Source organism: Hemitrygon akajei, chromosome 1 (genome assembly GCF_048418815.1).
Source record: "Hemitrygon akajei chromosome 1, sHemAka1.3, whole genome shotgun sequence".
Classification (NCBI taxonomy): Eukaryota; Metazoa; Chordata; class Chondrichthyes; order Myliobatiformes; family Dasyatidae; genus Hemitrygon; species Hemitrygon akajei.
Genome location: NC_133124.1, coordinates 71,452,578 through 71,467,218, shown reverse-complemented (window position 1 = coordinate 71,467,218; position 14,641 = coordinate 71,452,578). Strand labels below are relative to the sequence as shown.

Sequence of the window (14,641 nt, the reverse complement as noted above, 5' to 3'; positions counted from 1 at the left end):
AGACATGCTCTCTGATCCTGGTAAACCTCCTCTGTACCCTCTCTAAAACTTCCACATCCTTCCTGTGATGAGATGATCGGAACTGAACAATATTCCAAGTGGGATACGGGAGAGTAACTGGGGTGCGTGGGGTCCTTGTCGCTGTCGATAAGGCAGCGAGGAGTGTAGACAGAGTAAATGGAGGGGAGGCTGGTCTCTGTGATACACTGGAATGTGCTCAAACATTCTTTTCAGGAACATTCTCTTCCCCTCTGCTGGCCAATTCTGAATGGACACAATCCACGAACTCTAGTTTTTACCCCAGTGAGGGTCGATGTGTATGGGACTGTCCTCACCAGTTTTTATTTTTATTTTTGCACTACTTACTTAATTTAACTATTTAAGATATATATATACTTACTGTAGTTCACATATTTTCTATTATTATGCATTGTATTGTACTGCTGCCACAAAACAACACATTTCACAACATATGCCAGTGATAGCAAACCTGATTCCAATTCTTAAACATATCTGAATCCACGTCTTCTTCTGGCGTCGTGTCCTAGATATTAAAAATGCTCCCTTCAGATCTCCTTTAAAACTCTTTCCACTCACATTAAACCCATGGCTCTTGTTTCTGAAACTTTATTTTGGGTGTTCTAATCCTGTGCCTAGCTCCTTGAGAAGTAGAAGAGTGTTTAGATCTCACTTACTTGTTGCAGGCACGCCCCTCAATATTCGCTCTGCACTGGCAGGTCCCTTTTGTGATGCTGCAGGTAAGATTAACAGACCCTCCGATGTCACAACCACAGCCTGCCGGGAGAGTAAGAGCGAGGGGCAAGTCATTACATTTGAACCATATTCAGAGAGTACAATTCGGCTACATATATATAAATTACATGTTGTCCAGTCTCATGCATACAGTGCCTATGCAAAGTATTCACCCCCACACCCCCGGAAGTTTTCATGTTTTATTGTTTTACAACATTGAATCACAGTGGATTTAATTTGGCTTTTTTTGATCTTGCTCAACAAAAAAAAACCTCTTTTGTGTCAAAGTGAAAACAGATCTCTACAAAGTGATCTAAATTAATTACAAATATAAAACACAAAGTATTCGCTCCTTTTAATATAACACACCAAATCATCGCTGGTGCAGCCAATTGGTTTTAGAAGTCACATAATCTGTGAAATGGAGATCACCTGTGTGCAGTCCAGGTGTTTCAATTGACTGTAGTAACAACACACCTGTATCTGGAAGGTCCAACTGCTGGTGAGTTAATATCCTGCCAAAAACTTCACCATGAAGACACAAGAACACTCCGAACAAAGTTGTGAAAAGGTTATGGAAAAGCACAAGTCAAGTCAGGAGATGCATACAAAAAAATTTCCAAGTCACTGAATATCCCTTAGAGTACAGTTAAGTCAATCATTAAGAAATGGAAAGAATGCGTCACAGTTGTAAATCTGCCTAGAGCAGGCCATCCTCAAACACTGAGTGACCGTGCAGGAAGGAGCCCTACGAAAACTCTGGAGGAGTTACAAACTTCAGTGGCTGAGATAGGAAAGACTGTGTGTACAACAACAAGGGTGGCAAAGAGAAAGCCACTGTGAAATAAAAACACACATGAAATCTCAACTTGAGTTTGCCAGAAGGCATGTGGGAGACTCTGAAGTCAGCTGGAAGAATATTCTATGATCTGATGAAACCAGAACTGAGCTTTTTGGCCATCAGACTAAATGCTATGTTTGGCATAAGCCAAACAGTACACGTCATCAAAAACACACCATCACTACTGTGAAGCATGGTGATGACTGCATTATGCTGTGGGGATGCTTCACTGCAGCAGGCCCTGGAAGGCTTGTGAAGATAAAGGGTAAAATGAATGCAGCAAAATACAGAGAAATCTTGGAGGAAAAAGTGATGCAGTCTGCAAGAGAACTGCAACTTGGGAGAAGATTTGTTTTCCAGCAAGACAGTGACCCCAAGCATAAAGCCAAAGCTACACAGGAATGGCTTAAAAACAATAAATTTAATGTCCTGGTGTGGCTAAGTCAGAGTCCAGACCTCAATCTAATTGAGAATTTTTAGCTGGACTTGAAAACGACTGCTCACTCATGATCCCCACGTAATCTGACAGAGCTTGAGCAGTTTTGTGAAGAAGAATGAGGAAAAATTGCTGTGTCCAGATGTGCAAAGCTGATAGAGACCTATCCACACAGACTCAAGGCTGTAATTGCTGCCAGAGGTGGATCTACTAAATACTGGCTTTTAGGAGATGAGTAATTGTGCAATCAATATTTTTGTTTAACAACTGTAATAAATATAGACCAATTTGTAGAAATTTTTTTCACTTTGACACAAAAGAGTCTTTTCTGTTGATCAGTGTCTAAAAAGCAAATGAAATTCACTGTAATTCAATGTTGTAAAACAATAAAACACAAAAACTTCCAAGGGGGATGAATTTTTTAGGTACTGTGTATAAGTGTATATATCCTGCAGAAGCGGAAATCTGAACTGAAGAAAGGAAATGCAGCCTAACACCCAGCAGGCCAGATGGCATGTCGAGAGAGAGAAACTAGGTTTGCATTTGTTTAGGACAAAGATGCTTTACCAGAATCAGGGAAAATTAAACTGAACATGCTTGAATCTTGGTTAATTATTTACATTTCAGCGATTCCACAATATAGCAAGATCCCATAAACAACAATAATATAATGAGCAGATGATTTTTGTTCATATTTGGCAAATTGTTTTACCAAGGTTACATACATAGGTACAGTGAAAAACTGTGCTTTACGTGCCACTCATGCAGATCATTTCATCACATCAGTACACTGAGGTGGTACAAGGGAAAACAGTAACCGAACACAGAATAAAGTGTTACAGTTATAGAGAAAGTGCAGTGAAAGTAGATAGTAAGGTGCAATGTCATTATGAGGTAGATTGTGAAGTCAAGAGTTCATTTATTTTACTAGAGGACAATTCAATAGTCGTAACATCAGAATAGAAGCCATCCTTGAGCTTGGTGGTTCACACATTCAGGCTTTTATATCTTCTGCCCACTGGGAGGAGAAGAGTGAATGTCCAAGGTTGGTGTGGTCTTTGATTATGTTACCAAGGCAGTGAGAAGGGTGGACAGAGTCCATGGAGGGGAGGCTGGCTTCCATGTTGTACTGAGCTGTGCCCATAACCTTCTGCAGCTTCTGACTCTGATCCTGATATCAGTCAAGGCATTACAGATAACTCCTCTGTCCTTCACTGATCTAGGGTTTATGGCTTCTATCTGAGAAGCAGGCAGTGTCTTCGCATAATATCTCATTGGGGAAATCAGGGAGGGGTAATAAATGGCCAACCACTGAAAATGGATTTTAGAAATATCAAATTTTACAATTGTTTATATCAGATTGATCCAAGAACTTGGTTGTTGAGAATGTGTGCTGAGGCAGTAGTGTGGTCACAGTGGGTGAACATGGTGGAGGGGCAGGGAACATATTGTCAGAGTGAGCACAATCCTGCCTGATGGCTTGGTCTCCCTGGTACTCGGTTGGAGGATGAGTCTTTCACAACCCCGGGGAAAAAGACTGTGTGCATTCTCCCTACCTATGCCTCTCATGATTTTGTACACGCCAAGGAGAAAGTCCTAGCCTGCCTAACCTCTCCCTACAACCTAGTACTTCAAGTTCCAGCAATGTCCTCATAAATCTACTCTGCACTCTTTCCAGCTTACTGACATACTCCTAAAGCAAAGAGACCAAAACTGAACACAACACTCCAAATGTGGCCTCACCAACATCTTGTACAACTGCTGAAAATATTTCAAATCATTTAAAGAAGTAAAAATCCAGAACAAAACCTGTAATTTCAAAACAGTCATAAATACTTCAACTACTTTGATTAAGTAACTTTACTTGTACACCACATCTTGGGAATTTAGAACATAGAACATTGCAGAAGAGGATGTTCCTTTGGCATGTTGTGTCAAACTAACAGTAAAATGGTACACAAGACAAGTCTTTCATTCTACGTCAGTAAATGAGACAATAATAAACCGATTTACAAGTCACCACCTATTATTGGCCTTGGCTTTCATCACTCACCTTGGCAACCAAAGTAGTTCTTCTCTTCTAAATTGTAGTGTCCTTCCACGCACCAGTCACAGAGCTCCCCACACACGTTGGATTTACAGTAACATTTGCCATTGCCCTGAAACATTAATATCACGGTTTCAATGTGAGACAGGGCCCCAACCCATGTGCAGACTGTAAACCACCAACCCCCTAGCAAACTTACCTGGTGGCACTCTGCGATCCCACTAACTGTACCGCTCACCTCACAGCCACATTCTGCAACACGAAAGAAAAAGACAAGTGGATTAGGCTCATCACTGACCCACTCCTATATATGGAATAAGACAGAGGCTGCTCAGCCCATCGAGTCCATACCCAGACTCTCCCCATAGTGATTGATTCAACTTCCTGACGTTGAGGTGGATCTGCACCATTTCAATGCAAAAGATCATTATATCCCACTTGCCATTACATTCTGTTTGGGGAGCAGGCTCCTGATTCACATCTTCATGTGTCCTTGTCTGTATCCTGCTGAAGATTCTCTGCATCCTCCTCATAACCCACATCACCTGCCAGCTTTGTACAGCAGCAAGCTTGATTACAGTATATTACGATTGGTTCCCTCATCTGAACCATTGATATAAAATGGTGAACAGTTATACAGACCTCTATAGCCTCTCACTCGTCACATAGCCCCAACATGGAAATGACCCATTTATCCCTGCCCTGTTTTCTATTCACTAATCAGTTTCCAATCCATACCAGGATTTAATCCACAGTACTGTGCACGCTAATCTTCTGTGACACCTAACCAAAGACCCACTTAATCTCCAACCACATCAGCGAGGTCCCACGTGGTAGACTGGTGCAGCAGGTGAGACCACAATGAGCTACTCAGAGGGATACAAAATTGGTTTGGTGGCTGGCGCAGAGGGTGGTTGCTTTTCAGATTGGATACCTGTGACTAGTGTTGTGCTGCAGGGAATAGTGTTGGGCCCACTGTTGTTTGTTACATAGGTGAATGATTTGTAGGTGACATGGTTAGTAAGTGTGCAGATGACACGCCATTGGTTGTGTGGTGGACATTTGTCTAAGGCCACAGCAAGATCCAGATCAACTGGGAAAGAAGGCAAAAGAATGGCATTTGGAGATTAACTCAGACAAGTATAAAGGGTTCATTTTGGGAAGTTAAACTAGGGAAGGACATACACAGTGGATAAGGGTTCCCTGGGGAGTTTTCTACAGGAGAGAGACCAGCTGCATAATCGTCTGGTTTGGGAAATTGCAAGCCACCCAACCACAAGACCCTATAAAGGATTGCGAGGACTGCTGAGAGGATCATTGGGGTCTCTCTTTCACCCATCGTGGATACTTATCAGGAGCGCTGTGTACACAGGGCCCTTAGCATCATCACAGATCCCTTCCAGCTATGCCACAATCTCTTTGTCCCCCTACCACCAGGCAGGAGGTACCGCAGCATTAGGACAAGAGCTGTTAGGATGGGACACAGCTTCATACCCCAGGCCAGGAGACAACCACCCAGGTCTCATCACTTAAGAAGCACCAATTTACTTTTTGACTTGTGTTATAAATGCACCTATGTTAAATGTCAATCTTGTGGAATATATTTTACTACCTGTTAATTTATTTGTGGTAATATTACTTTCTGTGTTGTGTGTGAGTTATATGTACTGTGTTGTGAACCTTGGACCTTAGGAACATTGTTTTGTTTGACAGTATACATGTACATGGTTGAATGACAATAAACCTGACCTTGAACTTAGGGGTACATGCACATACTTCCCAGAAAGTGTCGACACAGGTAGACAAGTGGTGACAAAGGTGTATGGCATGTCTGTGTGAATCAGTCAAGGCAAGGGTTAGGATATTATGTTACAGCTTGGAGTATTGTATGCAGTTCTGATCACCATACTATGGGAAGAATTTGATTAAGCTGGAGAGAGGGCATGAAAAGTTCACAAGGATGGAGGGCTTGAGTTACAAGGAGAAACAATAGGCTAGGACTACTGTCTGGAGGGAAGTAGGCTGAGGGATTATTTTACAGAGGTTTATAAAATAATGAAGGGCATTAAAATAGTGGATGGTCAGGCTAAGGGAGTGTTAAACCAGAAGCATAGGTTTAAGGTGGAAGGGGAAAGATTTAAAGGGGACCTGAGGGAAGGTTTTTCACACAGATGGTGGTGGATATATAGGTGGCCAGATGAATTGGTAGAGGTGGACACAATTACAATGTTTTTAAAAAAATATTAGATAGGAAAGGGATAAGGGCCATTGTAGGCAAATAGTACTTGCTCAGGAAGACATGTTAGTCAACATGGATGACATCATAGCACATAACTCAATTACTCTGCTTCACTATTATCTGTTCTTCTGGTTACAATCCTAAAACCCAAAGAGAATCACCACACATGATCACCCTTTCATAAATCCATGTGGACTCTGCCTAATACTTTTACAAATATATAATTGCTCTGGTTGGGTCTGTTGTCAAGAAAGAAGCGGAGAGCTTTAAGACCTTCTTAATAGGGGAATAGAAGTGGAAAGCACCTGGATATCCATGGTGTCCATGGAGAAAATTAGATGGTCAAGGCCAGGGAATTGAAAGTTGTTGAGGAGATCGAGAGCTTATGAATTGTTGTGGATGTAGGTGGGAAGGGATTGAACCGAAGGGGATAGATAGCAATCAAAGTACCAGTTATTCACAAGATTATTATTGTGGTGGATTTCATAAAACCAATTAAAAGCCAATGGTTCAGTTTTATCACCATTCACAAATTAAAGGAATTAATACAACAGAGTAAATCATGCCTGGTTTTGGTTATGCTAAGGTATCACAGATTAGCAGAACCATTGCCTGAACAGTCTACAGTGCCTGAGTGGAAAGGAGTGGGGTAACTTACCAATGCAGTCATCAGGACCACCTTCACCTGCCTTCCAGTAGAGTGCTTTACACTTCTCACACTTAGCATCCCCAAGATTTGGTAAGCATCGGCAGGAAGCCTGTTTAACAGCAAATTTGTCTAAGTATAAATGGTGTTCACACAAAATGGATTTTGCCTCTTGAAAGCCAGTTTTATTTGGCTTAGTCTTAAATAACTCTTTTATACTTAAGTTAATGTTGTTCTTTACACGTTGGGAATATGGCTTTATGCCCAAGTTGACACAGGTTAATAGAATGTACCCATAACAGAATGTCTACACTCCATGGAGTCTGTCTTTACTTCTTGCTGCCAACACAAACAAAGGCCCCCACCTGCAAAGACATTCTCTCTTACCCCCTCCCATCCAGTAGAAGATACAAGAGCCTGAAATCACGTACCACCAGGCTCAAGTGTAGGATTTATCTCACTGTTATAAGAACGGTCTCCTAGTGCATTAAGATGGACTCTTGACCTCACAATCTACATCGTCATGGACTTGTTCTTTATTGTCTGCCTACACTGCACTTTCTCTTTAACTGTAACACTTCGCAGTTTTCCATTTTAATAATTCAATGTACTGCTATAATGAAAAGATCTGTATGGATGTCATGTAAAACAAAGCTTTTCCCTGAACCTTGGTACCTGTGACAAAAAAAACAAGTCAGTTTACCAATTTAAGTTTATAACATCATTGTTAAGGGTGGGAATTGAAATTATTCAGAAGGTTCTACCATTGAACCCCTCCATGAGCCTCACTTTCACACAGCTGCTGGTAAGCAAAGATATATCTCAGCTTTCCTCTCTCCACAGACGCTGCCCAACTTATTGAGTACTTCCAGCACTCTGATTTATTTTGTATATCTAGCACCTGACTGTTCCAACATTTGGATTTCCCTCTCTACCCTTTAGTTACACCATTCCAGGCACATTAACTATTGGACATCAGAAACTAAAATGTTGCATGGGCAACATTAGCCTTCACTGACCCCAGAGGCTTTCTCTGTTCTACCCACCCATTCCACAGATTGAAACATATAAGATTATTAAGGGATTGGACACGCTCGAGGCAGGAAGCATGTTCCCGCTGATGGATGAGTCCAGAACTAGAGGCCACAGTTTAAGAATAAGGGGAGGGGCAATTAGAACAGAGATGCGGAAAAACTTTTTCACCCAGAGAGTGGTGGATATGTGGAATGCTCTGCCCCAGAAGGCAGTGGAGGCCAAGTCTCTGGATGCTTTCAAGAGAGAGTTAGATAGAGCTCTTATAGATAGCGGGGTCAAGGGATATGGGGAGAGGGCAGGAACGGGGTACTGATTGTGTATGATCAGCCATGATCGCAGTGAATGGCGGTGCTGGCTAGAAGGGCCGAATGGCCTACTCCTGCACTTACTGTCTATTGTCTATTGTCCACACTCTACAGCAAAACATCTTTAATTACCCACTTTTCCAGTTCTGATGAAGATTCTTTAACCAAAAGTATTAATTTTAGAGCATAGAGCAGTGCAGCACAGGAGCTCAATATCTGTGCCAATCACAATGTCAATTTAAATGAATCCCATCTGCCTACTCATGATCCATATCTCTCCATTCCCTGCTTGTTTATGTATCTATCTAAATGCCTTTTAATCCTATCTGCTATCCTATCTGTTTCCAGCACCATTCATGGCAGTGCATTCCATACCCCCACTGCTCACTGTATTAAAAATTTGCTTCATAATCTCCTTTAAACTTCCCCCCCCCCCAAAGCTACTATAGTATATGAACTTTCATACATCTTTAACTTAGCTGAAGGCCATTCAGTCCATAGAGCTTTTGCTAACTCTCAGACCCTGCCTGTGAGTTCCATCCCACACTTATTTCCCTATAACCTATTTGTTTTTGAGAGAGGAAAAAGGTTAAAACAATAATATGATTAAGGTTGAACTTTTTGAAATAACATAAAACTCTGACAGAATCAAAATGTGGTAAGTACACAAGGAAAGTTAATGGATCAAAACACATGGGTGAGCTGAGGGAAACACCATGAGCTGTTTTGGAGAAGGAAGGCTGAGAATCGGAGTGGGAGTGCGGCGGGAGCCATTTTGATTTTTTTCTTCCTCTCATCGGAGTTAAGAGAGGCGGGACTGCGCAGGTGTGTGATGTTGGGGCAGTGAAGCGCGGACGATTTAAAAGGAACACAACCTTATACAGCGGGCAGAGTCATTTTGCAGGCAGCGGAGTGAGTCGGGAGCAGAGTGTAGGCTTAAGGGCTTGGGCTCAATGGGCTTAGGCGGAAATGGGTGAGGCAAGGTAGGTTTAGTTTTCAATTTTTCCTGTTATTTGAGGAAAGGGGGCAGTATGAGTGTGAGGGCAGCTTGTTGTTCTCGGTGTCGGATGTGGGAGGTCCTGGAGTTTCCTAGCCTCCCAGACGTCTACATCTGCGCCAGGTGCACCGAGCTGCAGCTCCTAAGAGACCCAGTTAGGGAACTGGAGCTGCAGCTCGATGACCTTCGTCTGGTCAGGGAGAGTGAGGAGTTGATAGAGAGGAGTTACAGGCAGGTGGTCACAAGTGGGTCACAGTTAGGAGAGGGAAGGGGAAGAGTCAGGTACTAGAGAGTACCCCAGTGGCTGTATACCCCTTGACAATAAGTACTCCTGTTTGGGTACTGTTGGGGGGGACAGCCTACCTGGGGGAAGCAACAGTGGCCGTGCCTCTGGCACAGAGTCCGGCCCTGTAGCTCAGAAGGGTAGGGAAAGGAAGAGGAAGGCAGTAGTAATAGGGGATTCGATAGTTAGGGGGTCAGATAGGCGATTCTGTGGACGCAGTCAGGAGACCCGGATGGTAGTTTGCCTCCCTGCTGCCAGGGTCCGGGATGTTTCTGATCACATCCAAGATATCCTGAAATGGGAGGATGAGGAGCCAGAGGTCATGGTACATATAGGTACCAATGACATAGGTAGGAAAAGGGAAGAGATCATGAAAGGAGAATATAGGGAGTTAGGGAGGCAGTTGAGAAGAAGGACCGCAAAGGTAGTAATCTCAGGATTACTGCCTGTGCCACGCGACAGTGAGAGTAGGAATGGAATGAGGTGGAGGATAAATGCGTGGCTGAGGGATTGGAGCAGGGGGCAGGGATTCAAGTTTCTGGATCATTGAGACCTCTTTTGGGGCAGGTGTGACCTGTACAAAAAGGACAGGTTGCACTTGAATCCTAGGGGGACAAATATCCTGGCTGGGAGATTTGCGAAGGCTACCGGGGAGACTTTAAACTAGAATGGTTGGGGGGTGGAAATCAAATTGAACAGACTAGGAGAGAGGAGGTTAGTTCACAAATAGAGAAAGCTAGTAGACTGTGTGAGGGAGGATAGGCAGGTGACAGAGAAGCGGTGCACTCAAACCAAAGATGTAGGGGAGGAGGAAGAAAAGATAATAAAGTTGATCGCACTGTTAGGAATAAACAGAGAGTAAGAGATGGAGAGTTTCTTAAATGCATTTATTTTAATGCTAGGAGCATTGTAAGAAAGGTGGATGAGCTTAGAACATGGATTGATACCTGGAAGTATGATGTTGTAGCTATTAGTGGAACATGATTGCAGGAGGGGTGTGAATGGCAATTAAATATTCCTGGATTTCGTTGCTTCAGGTGTGATAGAATCGGAGGGGCAAGAGGGGGAGGTATTGCATTGCTTGTCAGAGAAAATATTACAGTGGTGCTTTGGCAGGTTAGATTAGAAGGCTCGTCTAGGAAGACTATTTGGGTGAAAACGAGGAATGGGAAAGGTGTAGTAACACTTATAGGGGTGTATTATAGACTGCCTAATGGGGAGCAAGAATTGGAGGAGCAAATTTGTAGGGAGATAGCAGATATTTGCAGTGAACACAAGGTTGTGATTGTGGGAGATTTTAATTTTGTGTTGGATCTCCTGTTAGGGAATGAAATAGGTCAGGTGATGGAGGTATGTGTTGGGGAGCACTTCGGGTCCAGTGATCACAATGCCATTAGTTTCAATATAATTATGGAGAAGGATAGGACTGGACCCAGGGTTGAGATTTTTGATTAGAGAAAGGATAACTTTGAGGAGATGCAAAAGGATTTAGAAGGAGTGGATTGGGACAATTTGTTTTATGGGAAGGATGTAATAAAAGAAATGGAGGTCATTTAAAGGTGAAATTTTGAGGGTACAGAATCTTTATGTTCCTGTTAGGTTGAAAGGAAAGGTTAAAAGTTTGAGAGAGCCTCAACATCAAGGGATATTGGAAACTTGGTTCGGAAAAAGGGGGAGATCTACAATAAATATAGGCAGCATGGAGTAAATGAGGTGCTCGAGGAATATAAAGAATGTAAAAAGAATCTTAAGAAAGAAATTAGAAAAGCTAAAAGAAGATATGAGGTTGCTTTGGCAAGTAAGGTGAAAATAAATCCAAAGGGTTTCTACAGTTATATTAATAGCAAAAGGATGGTGAGGGATAAAATTGGTCCCTTAGAGAATCAGAGTAGACAGCTATGTGCAGAGCCAAAAGAGGTGGGGGAGATTTTGAACAATTTATTTTCTTTGGTATTCACTAAGGAGAAGGATATTGAATTGTGTAAGGTAAGGGAAACAAGTAGGGAAGTTATGGAAACTATGACGATTAAAGAGGAGGAAGTACTAGCGCTTTTAAGGAATATAAAAGTGGATAAATCTCCAGGTCCTGACAGGATATTCCCTAGGACCTTGAGGGAGGTTTGCGTAGAAATAGCAGGGGCTCTGACAGAAATATTTCAAATGTCATTAGAAACGGGGATGGTGCCGGAGGACTGGTGTGTTGCTCATTAGGTTCCATTGTTTAAAAAGGGTTCTAAGAGTAAAGCTAGTAATTATCGGCCTGTAAGTTTGAGGTCAGTGGTGGGTAAATTAATGGAAAGTATTCTTAGAGATAGTATATTTAATTATCTGGATAGACAGGGTCTGATTAGGAACAGTCAACATGGATTTGTGCGTGGAAGGTCTTGTTTGACAAATCATATTGAGTTTTTTGAAGAGGTTACTAGGAAAGTTGATGAGGGTAAAGCAGTGGATGTTGTCTATATGGACTTCAGTAAGGCCTTTGACAAGGTTCCACACGGAAGGTTAGTTAGGAAGGTTCAGTCGTTAGGTATCAATATTGAAGTAGTGAAATGGATTCAATAGTGGCTGGACGGGAGATGCCAGAGAGTAGTGGTGGATAACTGTTTGTCAGTTTGGAGGCCGGTGACTAGTGGTGTGCCTCAGGGATCTGTACTGGGTCCAATGTTGCTTGTCATATATGGTCACAGATGCCTTGTGCAGGAAGGCACAGAGTCGACTGTACTTCCTTAGAAGGTTGGCGTCATTCAATGTCTGTAGTGAGATGCTGAAGATGTTCTATAGGTCAGTTGTGGAGAGCGCCCTCTTCTTTGTGGTGGCGTGTTGGGGAGGCAGTATTAAGAAGAGGGACGCCTCACGTCTTAATAAGCTGGTAAGGAAGGCGGGCTCTGTCGTGGGCAAAGTACTGGAGAGTATAACATCGGTAGCTGAGCGAAGGGCGCTGAGTAGGCTACGGTCAATTATGGAAAACCCTGAACATCCTCTACATAGCACCATCCAGAGACAGAGAAGCAGTTTCAGCGACAGGTTGCTATCGATGCAATGCTCCTCAGACAGGATGAAGAGGTCAATACTCCCCAATGCCATTAGGCTTTACAATTCAACCGCCAGGAGTAAGATAAGTTAAAGTACCGGGGTTGATTGTATTTAATGTATTTAAGTAAACTACTTAAGAACTTTTTAAAAGCTATTATTAATGCTTTTTGAGAGAGTGATTTCGATGCATATCATATTTTTACTGAGTTAAGTATTGTATGTAATTAGTTTTGCTACAACAAGTGTATGGGACATTGGAAAAAATGTTGAATTTCCCCATGGGGATGAATAAAGTATCTATCTATCTATCTATCTAATGATCTGGATGATGGGGTGGTAAATTGGATTAGTAAGTATGCAGATGATACTAAGATAGATGGCGTTGTGGATAATGAAGTAGGTTTTCAATGCTTGCAGAGAGATTTAGGCCAGTTAGAAGAGTGGACTGAAAGATAGCAGATGGAGTTTAATGCTGATAAGTGTGAGGTGCTACATTTTGGTAGGAATAATCGAAATAGGACATACATGGTAAATGGTAGGGCATTAAAGAATGCAGTAGAACAGAGTGACCTACGAATAATGGTGCATAGTTCCCTGAAGGTGGAATCTCATCTGGATAGGGTGGTGAAGAAAGCGTTTGGGATGCTGGCCTTTATAAATCAGAGCGTTGAGTATAGGAGTTGGAATGTAATGTTAAAATTGTACAAGGCATTGGTGAGGCCAAATTTGGAGTATTGTGTACAGTACTGGTCACTGAGTTATAGGAAAGATGTCAACAAAATAGAGAGAGTACGGAGGAGATTTTCTAGAATGTTACCTGGGTTTCAGCACCTAAGTTACAGAGAAAGGTTGAACAAGTTAGGTCTTTATTCTTTGGAGCGTAGAAGGCTGAGGGGGAACTTGATAGAGGTATTTAAAATTATGAGGGGGATAGATAGAGTTGACGTGGATAGACTTTTTCCATTGAGAGTAGGGGAGATTCAAACAAGAGGACATGAGTTGAGAGTTAGGGGGCAAAAGTTTAGGGGTAACACGAGGGGGAATTTCTTTACTCAGAAAGTGGTAGCTGTGTGGAATGAGCTTCCAGTAGAAGCGGTACAGGCAGGTTCGATTTTGTCATTTAAAAAAAAATTGGATAGATATATGGACAGGAAAGGAATGGAGGGTTATGGGCTGAGTGCAGGTCGGTGGGACTAGGTGAGAGTAAGCATTCGGCATGGATTAGAAGGGCTGAGATGGCCTGTTTCTGTGCTGTAATGGTTATATGGTTTGTTAACACCACTGTCTTCAGAACATTATCTCACAGATTCAAGATTCCAGATCGTTTAATGTCATTTCCTGTACACAAGTACAACAGAGAATGAAATAATCATTACTCTGGATCCAGTGCAGCACAAAAAACACATTAAGATTAAGATTAATGAAAAAGCTCAGTAAATATAAATACATACGATAGTTTATATACATAGATTGATTGTACGTCCATGATGTGATGCTAGGCTGTATATAAGGTTAATGATAAAGTAGTGGTAATGGGAGGAGGGTGTGGAGGGATGGGTTTGTCAGCAGAGGTGTTGATCAGCCTTACTACTTGGGAAGAGTAATTGTTTTGAGTCTGGTGCCCAGACTCTCAAGTATTGGAATGCGGCTACAATATCAGATGTGTACAATTTTTTTTTAAACACAGTGGAAATGGGGACCAGATCAATTCCAATCTCACCCAATGATCATTGTGAAGCACTAGTAAAATGTATTTAATTCTCCTTCAGATTATCACCGTTTTCTTTTCTCATTGGCTCCCACCCACCTACACTTGGGGTAATGGCCAACTAAGCTGCCAAAACATCATTACCTGATGAGAAGAGGGGTGGCAGGTATATCCAGCATAAACCAGGACCTTCAAAAGGGGCTCATTTGGGAGCTGGAGGGGTAATGGTCTGCAGAGTTTCAGAGGACTGGTAAGGGATAAGGCTCCCTGATTAGGAGCCGATGTGGATTTGATGTGCTGAATGGTCTTCCTCTG

General features: G+C 42.3%; 1 protein-coding gene across 2 annotated transcripts in view; it reads right to left on the bottom strand.

Moving 5' to 3' along the window:
- The window catches only part of lama3 (laminin, alpha 3), a 316,232-nt gene that overhangs the window by 177,734 nt on the left and 123,857 nt on the right, over positions 1 to 14,641 (bottom strand). For both annotated transcript variants that reach the window (XM_073045511.1, XM_073045521.1), the window contains exons 18-21: positions 6,975 to 7,074; positions 4,277 to 4,329; positions 4,084 to 4,189; positions 696 to 795 (exon numbers count right to left, since the gene is read on the bottom strand). In XM_073045511.1, coding sequence (XP_072901612.1) covers positions 696 to 795; positions 4,084 to 4,189; positions 4,277 to 4,329; positions 6,975 to 7,074 — 359 coding nt within the window. The remainder of the gene's footprint in view (positions 1 to 695; positions 796 to 4,083; positions 4,190 to 4,276; positions 4,330 to 6,974; positions 7,075 to 14,641) is intronic.